Raw genomic sequence first — 19,289 nt, forward strand, 5'->3', positions numbered from 1 at the left:
ATCTTTGAAGGCCAAATTTGTGTCATAGGCTCCACCTTTTCACCTGCTCTGTAATTACCACAGAAGTTTGCGCATCAATGGAAAAAGTCCTTTTTTATATGGACTAAACATCGAAACCTAAATCCATTTTTTTTCTGAGAGGCCAAATTGAAAAACTCCAAGCATTTCATTTTCATGGGTCTTTATCCAATTTCTTCAAAACATATAGTACTGCATCAGTGGGGAGTGACAGGAAGGAATCGGATAACTCGTTCTCCAACTCACCGAACCAAAGCGAGTTGCTGGACTGAGAAAGGGAAAAGAGAGAGAGAGAGTGATGAGGGTTGAATGAGGGTGAAGAAGATGGAGGGCAATTAACTCGCTATTTACACAATACCACACATGACGGGCATACAGAAACTTTGCTCGTACGGTAAAAATCAATATCGAATTCAACTTTCCTATATTTTCACAACACCTATTTCCTTTCCCTTTGCTGCTTTCAAATGATTTCCTCGTACTAACTCCCCCCTTCCAGCAAAAGAAAACAGCAGAGAAATCAAATGGAAGAGAGGTGACTATCGTTTTTCGAAACTGAATATATATAAACATCACAACCTCTTCCCCAAAGAAACAGGCTGATCACGGCCGAAATATTCTCATAGTTTTGGAGACCTGGAGTCGACAAAATGGACACCTGGAAACGGCAGATGAGCACCTCCGACAGAGTACATGGCCACAAGGAACTATAGTTATGTCAACTTCAGCGGTCAAGCAGACCCGACAAAGCCAGGCTGCTTTTGCTGAATCGGCTTCTTTTGCTGCCGTATCAGCTTTTTCCTGAACAAATTAATCCCATTATATGATTTCTTTTTTAGTAGCTTACTATGTAACAAAAGGATACGACAACAATTTGTAAATACGTATAGTTCAATCGCATACCTGTTCAAGCAAAAGGATTGTCTGGGACTCCTTTAACTGTTCTTGCAGCGTTATTGTTTTCTGTAGTAGGGACTGCTTCTCCACATCCATATAAATCCCAGCTGCAGAAAGCATCTCTTGTACGGCTTGCACCAGTTCTTCAGCTGATACTCGGCCATACTGGAGCTCTTTGCCAGCTTGCAGCTGCCCACAAAGAACCATTTTGAGTTACAGAAATGCAACAGAAAGATGCTATAACCCACAACTATTTCTCAAAAAATTTCCCAATTCTCACTTGGAGTGATTTCCCCAGTCCCACAATATTATGGATCTCACCTCATGTGAGAGTTGGGAAAAATCTGAGTTCCCAAGTATTTTTCCATTAAATAGATATGCAATCATGATAGTACACAATCAATAATGGCGAGTTGGTGGCAACACCAGAAGTGAACAAACCTGAGATCTTGCTTCGCCGCTTCCAGAAGTTTCTGGCATTTCAACATGAGTTCTGCTATTAACTACTGCATGACTATTATCCACTGGCATTGGTGAAGTCTCACTGCCCATCGCTATACTTCTGAATGAGAAAACATGTGAAGAAAGAAGAGGCTGCATCACACCCGTTAAGGTTTCCACCTTGAATCTGTACAGTGCTTGGCCCGCTGATGGTCTGACATCATCTGGAACTCTACCATATTTGAGCTTTTCTCCATTTTGAGAGCGCCATGCCACTATCTCTCCAGCGTAAAAGGGCCTCAATGGATGAAATTGTACTTGATGAACATCTTGAGGCAACAGTTCTTTGCCTATCAAACCATTGCTGCCACTAGTTGCTTCCGTTTCTTGCTTGTCCAAACAAAGTTTCAGAATATCGACAATTGCAGTTTCAGTGCCTCCAGGACAGACAAATAGAGATCCAATAGGTAATGGAGTAGGAGACCCCAAAACCAGGCTTACAACAATTGCAATAACATCAAAAACCGAAATATAGGATGGTGGTTCAGCAACTAATATACTGGTGTTTGACCGGTTAATGAAGTAAAGTGTTCGATGCATGGATCCATCAACCCACTCTGGTATGATGGAGTCCTTAGCTGCTTGTGTAATGTCTACGTACTTTGGAAGAAGCAAAAAACGAGTATGAATGCATTTAACAAACTGCAACTTCTCTGCAACAGCTTCTAATAAGTTTTGTATGGTACCAAGAGATAAATTCTTAATTGCAGGAATGTAGCTAGCCATGCTATTTACAACAGTCCATACAGCACCCTGAAGTGACTTGCTCAACAGTTTCTCTCTGATGGCTGCTATTGGGACCGGCCCAACGTAATCCAAAGTCTGCAAATGCTCCTCGTCATCTAATTCCTACATTGACAAAGCAAATTTTGAATAAAGATAAAGACAACTCTACTTTGACCAGAACAAATAAAGCTAATATAAAAAGTAATTGTGTCAGAATATCGTGCTACCTCAATGACTACATCAGACAGCTTTTTTATGCCCAAGACAATGCACAATCTCTCTGGAAGGTCTGGATGAATAAATCTTAACCTGGAAGGGTCAATGCATTTTATAAATCGGGATCCATGGGAATCAATATACACACAGGACATAGCATGAACAAGTCTGCAGCTATTATCAGGGACTATTGCTTCTGACGTCCAACTGGGCCCATTGGACATGTCTTCACCAATCCCATCACAGATAAAATGCAAAATTTCAAGCACCGCCCGGAGTTCATTTGGATTTAGACGCTGATATCCACAAGTTTTCTGGAGATTCAAAAGAAGATCCCTCGCAGACTCAATTGAAAGCATGTCCTGAAGTCCCAAATCTTTGAGAATCTTCAGAAAAGGAAGATATAAAGTAGGCAATTCAAAGGCAAATGGGGATAAGTTAATTGTTAGACGGGCAAAAAGCATGTTTGCTGTCACCAAGCGCGTTCCATTTGCGGCAGGTATAAAGGGAACTCTTTGCAACTCCATTTTATCTGCATAAACAAAAGAAAGCAGAATGTAAAAAGCTGATTAAAAGTAACTAATGTTTATGGACTATGAAATGTAAAAAAGTAAAACGAGAACAAAAATTAAAGAGAGTTGGCAGAATTAACCAACACAGCAATTTGCAGTTGAGATGAGATATTTCCTCCAACACCAAAGGTTTTTTATTCTTTTTGGACTAAAGGTTAGAAATAGTAATAATGTACGAAAACAGAAGATCAAGTATATGTGAAGATTATGAATTAAGAATTGACACAAGACAGCAATTGAAAAAAAAGCCAAGAATGGAGTCTACCTGAAGAAGAGAGGGAATTCCAAGTCTTATCCAAGTACTTTAACACTTCACAAGAAGCTTCATCAATAGTCATCATGCCTGATGCAGTTGGCCAATGAGCAAGTGTGTCTTCACCACCGTTTTTTCCAACAATCTGGAAAATCATGTTAGAAAGATTTTAGCATACAATCCATCATCTTGGATGAATACACAAGGGACTACCAGAGTTACCTGCAAGTGTTTTAGTACTGTAGGAAAAGATGGAGGGCTTCTAAGCTGGAGTGATCCCCAGGAATACTCGGGAGGAACAAGATTTTGTCTTGAAATAATGGGAGCATAACTCCAAGCCAGAGGCCAATCCCTTGACAGAATGGCTTCGCTATATGAAGTGAGTACTCTCTTGCCACCTTTTTTTCCAACAACATTTGGAAAACCAAATTCCGCAGGTATGCATTTAATTTTTCCAAGGAGATCGCAGAAGTTGTTGCCATAGAGGACAGCAAAGTTTGAGAACACTGTTTCAACAACAGATCCAGCTAGTGTCCAAACTTCCACTGAAACTTCATTCTGAGCATTGCTTAAATCCTCAAAATCATCCAAATCTCTGGACTTCATGGATTCAGTTCCAAGAAACTCTACTCTTTTGGCACATTCAAGTATCACCTCAGATTCTGTTGCAGTTCGGAGACCAGTTTTTCTCAAAATGCGAAGCCACCTATCTGAATTAAACCTTTCTCCTGGAAACTTTTTCCTCTCTCCAGAGAAAACAGATGTTAGTAAAGCATCGCCAGGATCATATAAATCCTTGGGCTTAGACAGATATGTGCAAAACTCATCAGAATTCCTTACAAATTTAGCCTCCTTTAAAGCTTCAATTACAGAAGAATCCATTTGTAGGTCTTGCCAATTTGTGTAAAGATATATTAGTATATCCTCCTTTTCAGATTCGGGTTTACCTTCAAACCCAGGCAAGCCAAACCTTATTAAAATCTGCTGATCATGCAATTCAGAGACTCCAAGTGCTCGAAGTAATGAAAATTCAACTGAATCAGTGGAATAGGAGAGACAACGTTCATCATATGGTTTAAGGAATGAACTTGAAGAAATGATACACTGGTCATCACTGAGCAATCGTGTGTATGAACCCACAACTGTTTTATATATAGGAAGTGAACGTAAAACTTCAAGTTCTTCCCCTCTAAAATTAGAGCCATTTGACAAAAAGTCATTAGCCAAAAGTGCAAAAAGTGCATCACAATTTGAAGCTGAAAGGGATGTAAGTTCGGAGAAATAGCCAGCATTTCTAACTGCAACCAACTTGGAAGCAATAATTTGCCCTAATGATTGGCCAGGAGCAGGGAAGCAGTTGCATGAAACAGCACAGTCCAGAAAAGCTATATCAAATATAGGTATGTTGCAGAGATTCAACAATGATAACAACCAAGGATGCGTGTTTTTAGCTACTTCAAAAGCTGAAACGTAAGCTTGAACAGATTCAGATTCAGGCAGATCATTGCTTCCAGTTGCTCCCATTTCCAAGGCACCTTCTTCTGATGTTGGAATAATAACCAGGGGTGGAATGAATACCAAATTACGCTCCCTAACACGGCATAAGATTGGCCGACCAAGAAAAGCGGGAATGAGGGGCCAGTCAGAAAAGAGTAAGAGGTCTTCTGAACTGCCACTGAAATTTTTCCAGAAGAGTCTTATCCATTCGGGGGAAGGACCTCCTTCACCACCAAAGCTTGATGTATCATTCTCCCATGAAAACCAAGGAACCATATTTGAGCCCATTACATGATTCACCCAGTTACCATGAAAAACTATCCTCATATGACAGGCCAGTAGCTGAAGAGTGAAATTTTGCAGTTTTAATAATGATAGTAGCACACCATTTGAAAAAATATCAGCCAAGATTGACCTTTCCAATACCTTAGGGTGGACAAACTTTTCAGCCAAAGAAACCATCAACGCCTGTTGCTCCTTGTTCCCAACCCAAAGTTCAGTAACGCCCAACTTGGTCAAATGGTTTGCTGCAGTTGGGAATGGTAAACCTTTAAGCTCAGCTGCTATTGATAGAAGATTTTGGTCTCCATTTCCATAGATGCTATTACTGCTGCCTGCAACCATGTTCCTCTGAGCTAAGGGCCCTCCAGCCCTACCAATATCCTCAACAACTCCTCGGCCAAAATCAATTAAAGCCTTCCCCAGATTTGCCACCATTTCAATTGCATCTCCTGAACTGCTAGCATTCTGCATAGATGATGCACGAAAATTATGCACAGGGACTGAAACAGGAGCAGAACTGCTACCGACAACTTGACTTTCCCTATGGATATAGTTAGAGTTACTATGGTCAACTGTCAGAGAATTTCCATTTGAATTAGATGATTCCCGAATCTCAATATCAGACAAGCAGTACTCAAGAACGTCTATATACATATCGACTGATCGGAGAACAAAAGATGTCGAAGAAACTCTTAAAAGATTCCGAACCATTTTAGGTTTCACTTCCCGAACTGTAATCCCCAGGGCTTGAATTTCAGTTACCAACTCCCAAGGTACTGAAAACACAGGGTAGTGCTCCTTTACAAAGCTGCAAACTGTAGCTGGAAGCAGATTACCACCCACCCCATTCCCTGGCTGTGAAAGAAACATACCCTCTTCAGCCTTGGCTAGGTTTCCAGAGTAAAGCTGCCACACAGGAAGGTCAACAACACGAGCATAGAAAGGCCTTATCACCTGTTCAATTAAGCATTCCCATTCTGGTTTGAGCACTTCCATTGGAACTAAACTACAACCATTTCCTTGTAGTTTGACCATATTTTGCACATTAGACCTTGGCCAAAAGGAATAAATTTTGTCTCCATAAGCCTTCAAAGACAGGCTGATTGCACGACTTACACTTGATTCGATTGTAGAATTAGAAGCATCTTTTCTTAACCTCTGGATTTCCAATATTAATTCAATGTAGGAATCCCGCACACATGACATCAACTCTCTGTTCCAGGCTTCCATCAAATAATTTCCAGCATCAGCCCGTGTCTCTTCTGAAGCTTGCTTTTCTTGGTAATTAAAAAGGGAGCGACCTCCATTGTGACAAACCAGGAAACATCCAAGAACAGTAACAGGTACATTTATACCACCAGACAGAGGAAGAGGGGACATGATAGAACTTGCTAGACAAACATCTGCAGGATGGCCATCACGGGATATATGTGCTGCAACTCCGGCAACAGGTGTCAAGTTGTATGCGAGATATCGCCTGCAAAGAAATAGGTGGATTTCATCAAGCTTGTTATTTTAGAGAACCATTTGTGGAAACTTATCTGAGAAGTACAATTCCTTAACAGGATATTCTCCATGTCAGCAAGTTTCACAGATCAATGATTCTAGCCATACTTAAAACAAGATAGTTTCCATTGGTTCAAAGTCATTACCGGAATCATAAGAATTCTTATAGTGTTAAGTCAAACAATTTTACAGTTGACCCATGATACAGGACTAGTCCTTTTGCATGGAGAAATCCAGTCTGAGTAAAAGTGCGTGAAAATGATAGTTCAGATTATTGTCTATCCTAGATGGTCCAATTGACAAAAAAGAATATGAAGCACCTCTAAATCACGGAATGCAACAAATGTTAATGATTTTAGAAATTTATATTTATCACTTAAAAATGTACAGAAAGCAAACGCCATTACAGATCCTGATAGCTTACTTAATACAACTTTACCCGTCAAGTCGTATAAGTTTGCCATATATATGAAATCACTGATTCCACAATCAATTGTCCTGCCCTCAAAGTATTGACTTCCCAAATTAATCAAAGGGGAAGCATCACATGTATATTTTCAACTTTTAACTTCTAAATTGTAGACTCTGCAGCCACAGATCAGGGAATAAAAAAATCTAAAATCCACTTTCTTCCATAACATACCTATCTAGAGCCATGTTTCTTGTTTGCCCAGAGCCTAGGCTGAGTGCAACAAGCCATCGGTCAACAACTCTTGCAGCCCCATGGTTCAAATGTACATCTATTACATGCAATTTTGTTGCAGCATTGGAGCTATTAAACAATCGAGATATTTGAAACTTCCTCCACTTTTTCTCTGAAAAGGGATTTCTCATGATAGCAGATGACAAATCAATGCTAACTGAATAGTCCTCACAAGGCTGTGGGTTTCCTTCCTCCCATGTTGAGATTGACACCTGATCATAAATAAAAGTATTATGAAGTAAAGTGCTGTGATAAATAGCTACATGCACAGAAAAATTAAACACTAACAATACCTGCATCACCGACTTTAAGAATATAAGTGATCTAGAAGAGTGCTCCATAAATCTGTCACTAATCTGCTTTAATCTCCTTGATCCAAGTTCAAGTCCATTATTCAAGCATTCAGAAGACAGAGGCATGCGAATAATAGTAGAATCCGATGATGACCATGACATATTGTGACCAATCAGCATGGGATTAAATTGATCACGGAACCGGTCAGTCAAATTAGTACCTGAAGACCAAGCATTAGAAAGTTCTTGTCTTCAATTCTACTCAACACGAGATGAAACTGTGGCATGATGTTAAGTTACCACACCACAACCACACAACAAAGTGGTCAATAAGAAGATAAAAACTATTACTATTATCATTGAGGCATTTCTGAGTTAGTTAAAAAACTACAAAAAGAAAAGATAAAAGCTAAAAACATTAGGGAAGTCATAATGATTATCAGAAAAGTTTAAACATGGGTGCAACATCATCCTTGGGGAGCAGACAATATATTGAATGAATGGCCTATGAACAAATACCTATCAAAGAAAACATTTTTGCTGCAGGAGCACAGGTTGACGGTGCAGCAAGCACCAAACCACGAGGATCAAACATGTATAAGTAGCCACCAGAAACCACTGAGAGGAGATCACAGACAAAATAACAGCTAAGCAAAGCCAAACCATAGTTAAGTGTACTGCCCCTTAGTCTCCATGGAGGTAGAAATTGGAGGCTACTTACTTCCTCTCTACTCAAGCTAACCCCTTCTAGAATGGCTAATAGGGCAGGCCCTTGAAATTCACCTGCAGTAATCACATTTTTGTAAACGAAATTAAGCTTAATTCATATGCTTTGCAACTAGAAGAACATTACACCTAATAAAATGTTAGGAAATAAATTAACTCATTCAACAATAAATTATATAAATATTTCAGTTACCCATATTGTGTTGCAACAAAGACTGGCGAGGATGTTCCCTCTTGTCAAAGATTAGGTGTAGCTTAGTGGCTTTGCAGCAATCTGCCAACTCAAGTAGGTCGAACAATAAAAGGTCATTGTCCCCATGTGATGCCAAAAGCTCTTTTATTCTAGCAAAGTCCATGCAAGGAAGATCTTTAGTCATGTCATCATCAACTAAGGAGAGGCAGCGAAGTGATTGTACCCCCAACCTACACGCCAGATCATTGCTAATACTTGGATGTATAAAATATTTCCCAATGGGAGTACTGCTATCCATCCATGGTGCATCATTATACACAAGATTGCAAGCATCCATAAGAACTCCAGAAGAATCTGGAATTAAGATTGGAGTGTTAGATGCTTCAAAAAGTGGCTTCTCTGAGCAACAATCTGCTACAGCATCAAGGATACAATGGACAAAATTTAACTGATCTGTTGACAACGGGAATCCTTTCACATCATTTCGCAATCGTTGTAAGACATGCAAATAGTCCCAAATATCAAAACTAATTCTCACACCTAATTTCATGAGCAGATCTCTGAATTCCGATAATTCAGATGGAACAACATACAAATATGGAGTAAATTTCACAGGTGAATCAAATGCAAGAGCATTTGGAACAACAAAGTTATCCCCAATCCAAACCCAGGAAACACCATCTAATGCTGATTTTAGCTCCGCAAATTCATCAGTGCCAACATGCTCTTGCATCATTGAATAGAGTGATGGAATTCCATCAGAAAGTGCAGTATCAACAACAGGTAGATCAGATGGATGTAATTTGAGCTGTCTATATAACTTGGATAGCTCAGTCAACTGTGTGGATAAAATATGTATGTTTGGGCGATCCATCCAACCAAGTCTTTTTTGCAGGTACAACGAGCAGCATTCACCCTCTAGTATATGCATTGAGTAGGATACCACAAACATCTGGGATTTAGGTCTCACTTTGCATGGGGGTGATACCTGGTTACTGGACTTCAACCACGGGATTCCTTTTAGAGGTGGATCAGCACATACAGGACACCAAGCAATAGCCCTCATTTCAGACCAAAAATCCTCTTCTGGCTGATCATCAATGAAATTACTTATGAAAGAATCTATGTCCAAATCCTCTAAAATTTGGTTCCCATTTCTGTTAAGAGACTCATCATGCATAACATCACCATCCTCAGCTGCATTGTCCTTGTGGAAAATTGAATTCTTTGACTCATCAAGATTTCCTTCCTCGCCAATCGAGAGCTTAAGTGAAAGAGCATCTAAACAAACAAGCAACCTCCTCGCATAGCTTAGTGTCTCTGATTTGCCAGAATCATGCAACAAAGAAACTGATCTAGCACAATCGAGCAAACCAGAATAGCCCAAAGTTCTTCTGAGTCCAAGCATAACTAAAATATCCAAAGTTTCTGTATCTGAGAATTTGTCAGAAGGGAAAAACACTTCTCTGTGTAGCACCTTCCTTAGTGCAGGCACTCGAGGATCATAGAGCCTGTGAGACAATAATATATCAAATAGCATTATAACCATAAGCTAATTAAAGGATGTACGGCGCACGTTGGTGAAAATAGTGTGTGGTGTTAACAGATGACCTTGGAACTTCAAAACTAATGTAAAAAACATATTTATATACATCATCTTGATACCATTTACATAGATATGGAAGAGCAACATACATGTAAAATTCTAAGCATCAATATTAAGAAGGATCTTATAGCTCCAAAGGTGTTGGATAAAATCTTGGTCTTTTTATTTATACCAAACTTTGTTAATAATAATAGTAATCAAAATACAAGGTATAAACAGTCAGGGAACAAGATGTCCACCATCCTGTTAATATAAATCTCATAAAAAACAAACTCAAACTACAACTCTGTCACTTTGTTCAAAAAATCAAAAACCCCTACCTATATCTACACCACAGCATATGCCTAATCTAATATTAGGACAGCACAAATAAACAGCACTAGAAATGAATAATAACAAGATGGATTTCATCTTGGTTCAACACTAACTCATGGAATTTGAGCAAATTGTACTTATTCATTCACCAACTTGAACTTGCTTATATAAAATAAATAAATAAAATAAACAACGTTGACAATATAAGAACCCTCTTTTTTTTTTTTTTACTAAGACAGTATTTTATTGCAAAAGACAATCAAACAAGAGGACAAAATACGTGGTCAAGAAGACCACTAGGATTAAGAACGCTAAATTGCACCAAAGACCAAACCATAAGAATCCACTGTAATTAGTATTTAGTACTAGAAACTGTAACACAAAAAAAAACTAAATTAGAAGTCTCTTGACTCTCTTCTCTGCTATTTGTGTCAGGGTATTGTTTGCTGTTTGAAGTTCAATTGTAAATTTGTAACCTAAAGCTTATAACCTATAAATAGGACTCAAGAGGTTTATTTTTATTATAAGAAAGAAACATATATATTCCATAGAAACTTATACCACGTAAGTTATACCTGGAGGGCTGCTGCCAAGACCCATCGGCTGTCAAGACAAAAGGTATTTCAGAAAGTGAAGATTTCAAAGAATTATCTGCTTCAACTAAAAGCTGTACACCATGCAGAATAGCTGAAAGAGATCCCTGCTCTGAAAGAAACTCTGGCAGGCGGTTAAGTAGATGATCTTTGTAGAATTCCATCCTGGAGGGTTCTTCGATCTCTAAATATCTTCTCAGAATACTTTTTTCCTTTTCTGATTCTGCCCGTACAAAGTCATCACTCAAAAAATCCTCCTGAATGTCACCAGGTTTAAGCAATTTGATAGGATTACTCAAACTTACAAGTTTTCTACTTTTATATGACTCAAACATAGGAAGGTGTTTTATGATGTCTATATGTTTATATTCCATTTTTTCTTCGATAAACCATTTGGACTGAAGAATGAAACTCCGAAGTTCATGCATCTCTCCTTCCGATGCATTGTGAAAAAGCCCCTCAATGTTCTCTGACCTACCTGCAACCGCCAGAAGTGCATTTAATAAGCCAATTGCTGTTGGCAACTGCACAAAAATTTTCAACTGTGGATGATCTATCGGAAGGTCTTGCCTCAGGAAAACGCATCCTATTTTCAGCAACAAAGATGACATGTTCTCACTCCACCCATCATCCTTGATTACATTTGAATTTTCAACTAGTTGCTGGAGACAATAATTCCCAACAGGCAATATTGGCCACTTAGAAAAAAGCGACAAGTCATCACAAGATGACCTCAAATAGCTCCAGAGAAGTCTTATCCACTCTAAACTTGGTTGACCCTGCTGACCAGGAGCCCATGTCACCTGTTTTGCATGATGCCACTCTGCTGGAAGTAATTTCAAAAGGAGTTTCTCCAGTAAAAGGCAAGACAGAAAAGAAACATTTGAGGCCTCGCTTTGGGCTATGAAGCATAGCTTCTCATAAACTCCTTCTGGGATTCCGCAATCTACAAGTTGATTAGAAACCGAATCCTTGAGAAGATCATACTCATCCCCTCGTGCAATATATATTCTTTCCCCAACCCCATTCTTGTCAAATGTTGTAAATGAACCATCAGCAAGGGGTAGTAACGGCAAACCATACAAACCAGCAGATTGGACCGGTATCTTCAAATCAAGTAAGCAATATTCAAGGGTCAATATCACTGTGTTTCTACCCTTGAATTCACGTTTCCTTCGAATTAATAAAGTTTTTAACAACTGTGGTGTCAAAAAATGCAATGAGGGGCAAACGTCCATAAATCTCTCTACAATTGGCTTCGAAACAGTGACCAGAGGAAGACCAGCGTCTGATAATGCTTCAATAAGCTCATCTACCTTGTCAAAAGTAAAATCAGGGAATATGGCTTGTTTTGTTGAGATCCACTGACCACCTCGAGCTTTTGTATATAATACACGAAGACCACAGTCAGCAATGAAAGTGTAGAGTTCCCGCACCACTAAAGCCCAGGGTTCTAATCCTCTTGTTTCAGGCCAAAGTGAAAAGAACAAATCACATGGGCCAATCTCCAGTGCTACCTTCTCTAGCATGCGACAATAAGCAGGGGCAACAACACCCTCAAGAAGATACATATTCCAATCTGAGCGTTTTTTTCCACCACCAGCCATGTCGCTACCAAACCAGATGTCTCTCCTATTTGATGATAATTCGAAATATGCATTAACATGTGCTGGGAGACCAGTACTAATTGGAAGTGGTAGGAAACAGAAGGCACGGCCTTCATAATATTTCCTATCTTGAAAAGAACCTGTGGAGACTTGAAACGCATTTGAAGCACTGGCATCATTCATCTCCAGGATACCGCTCATTCCCGAACCAACCTTGACAGATTGTAAATATGCAGCTACGCATGCCCAGGGTATATAACTTTGGGACTTGTCATTCAAAACTGCAGTTTTGTTCTTAGCTTGTGCACGACCTAGACACTCAGATGTTATCCAGGAGTGTGATAAACTACCAGATGAGTTTTCTTCTGTAATTACAATCTTCTGACATTTATATGGCAAATCACTGTCCATTGACTTTCTCAATTTCTTTAGGAATTGATCTTTATCCATTCCGCTATGCCGATTCCCATCAAACAAGCTAAACACATCCTGCTGTCCATTGGGGCCCATTTCGGGCTCACTATTGCAATGCTTATGGACGCGATGTAAAAGTTTCATTTCATGTCCACTTCCTTCCTTCACAAAAACAGAGATAACTTTTACATTACGTAGAAAAAGCAAAGTCTCAGAAACAACTTTAGAAAATGAAGCAAACAGGGATATGACATCTTCAGGTGCATATCCTTCCTTCTTTATTTGGCTTCTGGAAGCAGTACTGGCACTCCTGAGTGGAAACCGGAAAAGGGTTCCAGGAAATGGATGTTGCAAGTCACACCCAAAGTGTAAGAAAGGAGAAAATTGATCAGGAAATTGTTCCATAATCCTTCTTCCCGCAAATTTAATTCGAAGGCCGGGATGTGATGGAGAGATCCCAGGCAAATTACAGGCATGAGGATCAAACATAACAATATTTTCACCAGAAACAAATGTGGGGATGTCTGTGAAATGATAGACACAATTAAAACCCAGCCCAAATCTCCCAATTGCGAAAGGCTGCTCTAGTTTACTTTCTTGGCCAATGCGTGAGATTGCATAGAGATCTTGGGGACCAAAGACAGAGTCATTAAAACAGTATAAAGCAGGGCCTTGCCAATCTGCCATTTCCGGTGAAAGAACAGAAGAAGTCCCATACTGAGTTTTGTCCAGGAGAAAGGTTACTTCAGAAGCTCCTGCATCCTCTGCATTTTGAACCAGCTCAAATAGAATTCCAGGTCCATCCGCATACATTTCAAGAATGTGTTTAAGTCTAGTTGTCAAGGCTTCATGCTGTCCAAAAGCTTCAGCAGCTCCAGATAAACTCAAATTCATAGAATCAGCACTCTGAGCTAGCAAGGTCCTGCGCAGAGAGCAAACACCAAGCTTCTCTGCAACATCAATAGATATGTTCCCGTGCACAAATTTCTGAACTGTTGTTCTTCCGGTCAGTGCCAAATTAGGTGGACCGCCAAAAAGGCTATCGTGATCCTCTGAGCCAAGCAACCACGGAGCATCATTATAAACTAAGTCACTGGCAAGGTATAATCTGCCTGACATGTCTGGTAAATAAATCTTAACTTTCTGGTCTTGTATCTGAACTTCAGCCAGATGCTGTACAATCAATAAGGCTGCTCTCATTTCCCGTGCATCGAGAGGAGATGATTCTTTCTTCAAAGCCATTCTACATAAAATACTAGCATAATCGGTAAAGTTCAAGAATTCTCGAATACCAAGCTCTATAAATAATTCCTTGAAAACAGCTAAATCGACTGGTATGACACGTATATAGGGAGCCATATGAACAGGACCATTAAGAACAACCTCGTCTATTGTTGCAAATCCATCTCCCACCCAAACCCACCGACTACCTTCAAGAACAGCCTTCACAATGTCCATCCCATCTGAACCAATCAATCCTGTCAGCATTGAATATATCCTTGGCATTGCCAAGGCTAATTCCTGACGAAGAACCTGATCATTCACAATCTCATTATTTTTTCCAAGCTCAAGTAGTTGGGCTGCAATGACACTTCCACCAGGTGGAGAAGACCATCCAAGAGCAGATGATAGTGCTGTGGATGAACACTCTCCATCAAGTATTCGCATGCTGGCTGAAACAAGCCACATATCTGCTTGCAATCTTACAAGCTTCGGTGGAGCAACAACGGATGACACGACAGGCCATGGTAACGTTTGAAATGGAGCAGAAACTACCACTGGGCACCAACTGATCAGCCGAAGATCATTCCAGAACTTTTCGAGGTCAGACTTCAAGTTCCGAGGCTTGAATGTGGTTGCAGCTCGTGACAGCATTCTGTTCACTGTTCCTCGATCATCATTTACAGGATGGGGTATCCATTTCATTGCATTAACTTCTAAGTAGGACAGAAGTATCTTGCCTTTTAAATGGGCCTTTTTCTGATCCTCATGCATTAGCCGTTCTACCTGTCGTGCACTTTGTATGACCGTCTCAGGGGTCACAGATGTTCTAAGGCCCAAGCCTTGTAGCATGTCCAAAATACCAGGCTCTTGAAAAGAACCATAGGGAAAACAATCAGAATCCTCTAACAGTGCATATAACTCTTCATTGCGAGGATCATATAATGCAGTAGGACACCTAAGAGCACCAACGAGTGTTGGAATAAATTCTAAATTTCTCAAATAATCCCTGAAAGATACATCCTCAACACACAACTGTGGCAGGTTTTGCAGAATGGAAAGAACAATGCTGTCACGAACTTCAGGTAGTAGCTCCCCTACTCTGTTTAACACCTGCTGCTTATAGAAGCGTGCCTTCCCCATTCTCTCAATGCCAAAATATCTTAACAGAATGTCAACCTCAACATCTGAGGAGCTAACAAGGAACTCGGCTCCAAGAAAGAACTCAGGGATGTCTAAGGGTGGTAAGTACTTCTGCGGATTTTCAAGATCAGAGAATTGGAATCTTTGAGTAGATCCACCACCATAGACTTTATAAATAGGCAGCCTCTTGCAATTTCTTATGTCAGACTCATGCAAACAGTCTCCAAAATACCACTTCGGATCAAGAAAAAATGCACGAAGTTCATCCCTCTCTTTGGCTTCCAAATTATCAAAACATGTTACTACGCTGCCATAATTTAAAGAGACAGCATCATATATAGACTCGAGAAGCCCTGCAGCATTACCGTCACTTACATAATTAGATAAATCTGAGTGTTCAACTCCATAATTGGGGTTCAGGATCTTACAACCAATTTTAACAAGTATTTCTTTCATCTTGTCAGAAAGTTTTTCTGCATCGATCAATTTCGACTGTCTAGAGGTTCTGTACAGATGGCCAGAAGTAGTTGGCAAAATGGGCCAATCGCTAAACAATGATAGCTTCTCGCACTGATTCCGAAGATACTTCCAAAATAGCATAAACCATGTTGAAGTGGGGTGATTATGACAGCATTCTGGGTCCCATAATACTTTGCTTTTGTATTTCCAATCAGCAGGTACAAATCTTGGATAAAACTGAAGGAAGCACTGAATATTGAAAATAACAAGATTCGCCTTTGAGGACTTAGCAATAGCAGAGAGTCTACTTAGTACGTTGTTGGGAATGTTCTTGTCAATTACTCTATCATATAAATGTTGAAGTAGCATGTATTCTAAGTCATTGCAAACAAAGTAAGAAATTCCTTTGGAGGTATCTGACAATGATCCAAATTCACCATTTGCCAGTGGAAGCAAGGGCAGGTTATATGCATGCGTTCCAACATCAGCATCAAGCAAATCTTCAAGACAATATTCCAACAGTACAAGCTTGTGATATTTTCCCAGGGTAGAAACAGATCTACACTCTCTGGCAAAACAACGTACTGCATCAGGAGTAACCACCTTCTGCTGAAAACTGGAAGCATATTTCAAGAGCGTGTTAAATAGACCATTGTGCAAACACACAACAGGCATTCCTAGATCAATCAGGGCCTCGCTAAGTTCCTTAATCTTAGTAACTTCCTCATCATGTAGAAAAGCTTCAATTGGTGACACCCATTTTCCACCGTCAAGATCTGAATACAACACAGGAGCACTAGAAATGTTTCTGTATATATGCTCAACAAGAATATTCCACGGCTCTTCAAAAGAACCATTAGGCCATAAGGAATAGTACAAGTTCCTGGAATCTAGCAGTCCCCTTACACCAAGAAGAAGTTGCGTAAAAGCAGGTGCCACAACATCTTCTAAAAGAAGCCTGTTCCATACAGAACGGATTTTCCCGCTTCTGTCCATGTCAGCCCCATACCAAATGCCACGACGATTTGAAGAGACCTCAAAGTATCCATTAACTTGCACATTGAGGCCAGTCCTTACAGGCAGAGGGAGAAAGCAGAATGCACGACCAAGCTTGAGAGTCTGCACAAAATCACATTACACCAATAAAGTTCTACTAGATCTTATAAATAGGAAAGTAACTCAAATGCAACTAAATAGAGAAACCATGAAAGTATTAGAAATCACAAATTACATGTGCTGAATTATCGGATATGCAAGCTGCAACTGATCCCCATGGCAGCAAGTGAATATCATATTCCTTAGAAGCTTTAGCTGCAAAAGAACCAATCCTACTGGATGTGGATGCCAGCGTCTGCACTAAATAAAAACTATCTGTCTTCTTCTCAGATTGGGTCCCAATTGTTGCCTCACTTAAAAATTCTACTGAATAGCAGTCCACCTGACTCTCTGTAGAGTTTACCGACTTGGGAAATCTCAACGCTGCTTGCCGGTGCAAAACAATGTCATCACTGGCAGAACTGACCGAGCAGGAGTAAAGCTTCCTGGGCTCATAGTCCCGGTCTTCCCACACATACATTTCAACACGCATGACATTTTTAAGGAAAAGTAAGGTGAAAACTCCTTCCTCATAAAGCTGAACAAACAAGGAAGAAAGGTCGTCTTGGGAATACTCTTGCCTAGAAAGCTTACTGGTTGCCGCCTGGTCTGCATTCCTCAGAGGGAAACGGAATAGAGTTCCTGCAAATGGTGTTTTCATGTCGCAACCGAAAGCACAGTAAGGCAAGAACTGATCTTTGTACACAGAGATAGCTGAAGAAGAAACATAGTCAATCCGCTTTCCGGGATTGGATGCCGAAACCTTTGGCAGAAACATGCCTTGGGGATCAAACAACACCACATACTTCCCACTCACAAACGACGGCAAATCAGTTAAATGGTACACTGAGTTGAACCCAACCCTGAAAATTACACAGAAATTAAAGAAAATCAGAACCCTAAGTCTCAATTTCCCGCCAACAGCAAGCATTACACAGAAATTAAAGAAAATGGAAAAGAAATTACCCGAATCGGCCGGTTTTTGAGGCCTGGCCATGCTTGCTACTCCCGCCGATCCTCGAAATACTTACAAAGTCTTCCTCCGTGAAAACGGCATCGTTATAGGCCAGAAGCGCGGGGCCTTGCCACGGCGCCAAGGTCGCCGAAAGAAGGGAGTCGGTGCCGTGAAGCCTACGGTCGAGGCAGAGTCGGACGGAGGTAGCGCCGGCATCGTCGGCGTTCTGGATGAGCTCTTTGAGCACCGTCGTCCCCTCTGGGTAGTTCACTAAAACCTCGCGGATTCGCCGCGTCAGGTCAACCTTTTGACCGAAGTCTTCGAGAAAGATCGACTCCGGTGTCGACGCCGGAGACGCCATTCTGTATCTTGGTCTTCTCCGGCGAGCTTTGATCGTTGCTTATTTTTTATTTACTTATAACCACCGCCATGGAATTTGAGGTAATTACACAGGAGGACCGAGAGCAAGGAGGTGAGTGGATTTTCAATTGCGGGAGGGAGACTACGAGAAAATGAACGGGGAAATTTGGAGAGGTCGGAACACACCGACGCACACAGTGACGTGAAACGCAATGTAAGAACTCCGATTACTGTTTGTTTTCTTATTTGGGCCTTATAACCTTCTTATTGGGCCTCTTTTGCTATCAATTTATATGGAAGCCTGTTTCACGCAATCCGTAAGCCCAACAGCCCAAGGCCACATTAGGAAATCTCAGAATCCAAATTAGTTTATGAAACCTGAGGAAGCTCTTTTGTAACAAATTAGTTTTGGAATTGTTGTACACTTTCGTAATACGTGTCAACAATTTATTGAACGGGGATGCCATTAGGAGTATGTCTTGGTTGCAAGAAGGGATGCTCTATTATAACCAAACATACCACCATCTTTCAAGCATCTGTTAAACGAACGATCTACTTTTTCAAGACATGATAAACATCTATTGAACAAGTGTTTTCACTAAAACTATATCTTCGTTTTAGGCCTTATAACCGTCTTCTTTGGCCTCTTTTGCTATCAATATATACAGAAGCCCGTTTCATGTAGGCCATATCCCCAAGTCAACATCTAATGAAAATCTCAAAATTCAAATAAGTTAATTAAATTCGAGGAAACTCTTTTGTAACCGAAGAAAAATGCAAAACAATCGTTTTGAATATGTGTCAAATATGTATTGAATGGGTTATGTCACCAAGAGTATGTCTTGGTTGCAAAAGAGATATACTCTCTCGTAATCAAAAGTATCATATTGCTAACATATGTTGAACAAGTGATCCAATTTTTATAAATGACAAACATCTATTAAATAAGTGCTTTCACTAAAATTGTGTCTTTGTTACGAAAAATTTTCTCACATTGCTCGGAGAAGTTATCTCCAAATACAAGGATGTCATTCTTTTATGAATTTAATTGGTGCCGGCTTCTCTACACAAGAATCTCTCATCTTTTTGTCAACTAAAAAAAACAGAAAAAAGAAAGGGGTGGAGGGAGCTTCTACGT

At 40.1% G+C, this 19,289-nt stretch overlaps 1 protein-coding gene across 1 annotated transcript; it reads right to left on the reverse strand.

Moving 5' to 3' along the window:
- Positions 1-343: 343 nt before the first annotated feature.
- LOC103403403 (uncharacterized) lies at positions 344-18,379 on the reverse strand. The gene is made up of 13 exons (XM_008342228.4): positions 17,803-18,379; positions 16,973-17,699; positions 10,880-16,860; positions 8,384-9,894; positions 7,984-8,247; positions 7,465-7,685; positions 7,112-7,383; positions 3,406-6,439; positions 3,196-3,328; positions 2,370-2,890; positions 1,357-2,265; positions 922-1,104; positions 344-819 (listed from the first exon to the last, which is right to left on the reverse strand). Exons 1-13 carry the CDS (start codon positions 18,150-18,152, stop codon positions 622-624), a joined length of 14,304 nt encoding a protein of 4,767 aa, XP_008340450.2. The 5' UTR covers positions 18,153-18,379; the 3' UTR covers positions 344-621.
- Positions 18,380-19,289: the final 910 nt, after the last annotated feature.

Source organism: Malus domestica, chromosome 16 (assembly GCF_042453785.1).
Source record: "Malus domestica chromosome 16, GDT2T_hap1".
NCBI classification, from domain to species: Eukaryota; Viridiplantae; Streptophyta; class Magnoliopsida; order Rosales; family Rosaceae; genus Malus; species Malus domestica.

Coding starts and splice junctions, on each gene's coding strand:
- LOC103403403 (XM_008342228.4), bottom strand. CDS start 18,152: ATGGCGTCTCCGGCGTCGACACCGGAGTCGATCTTTCTCGAAGACTTC. Junction 8,248..8,383: donor TTTGTTGCAACACAATATGG/GTAACTGAAATA, acceptor TGATTACTGCAG/GTGAATTTCAAGGGCCTGCC. Junction 3,329..3,405: donor CAGTACTAAAACACTTGCAG/GTAACTCTGGTA, acceptor ATGATTTTCCAG/ATTGTTGGAAAAAACGGTGG.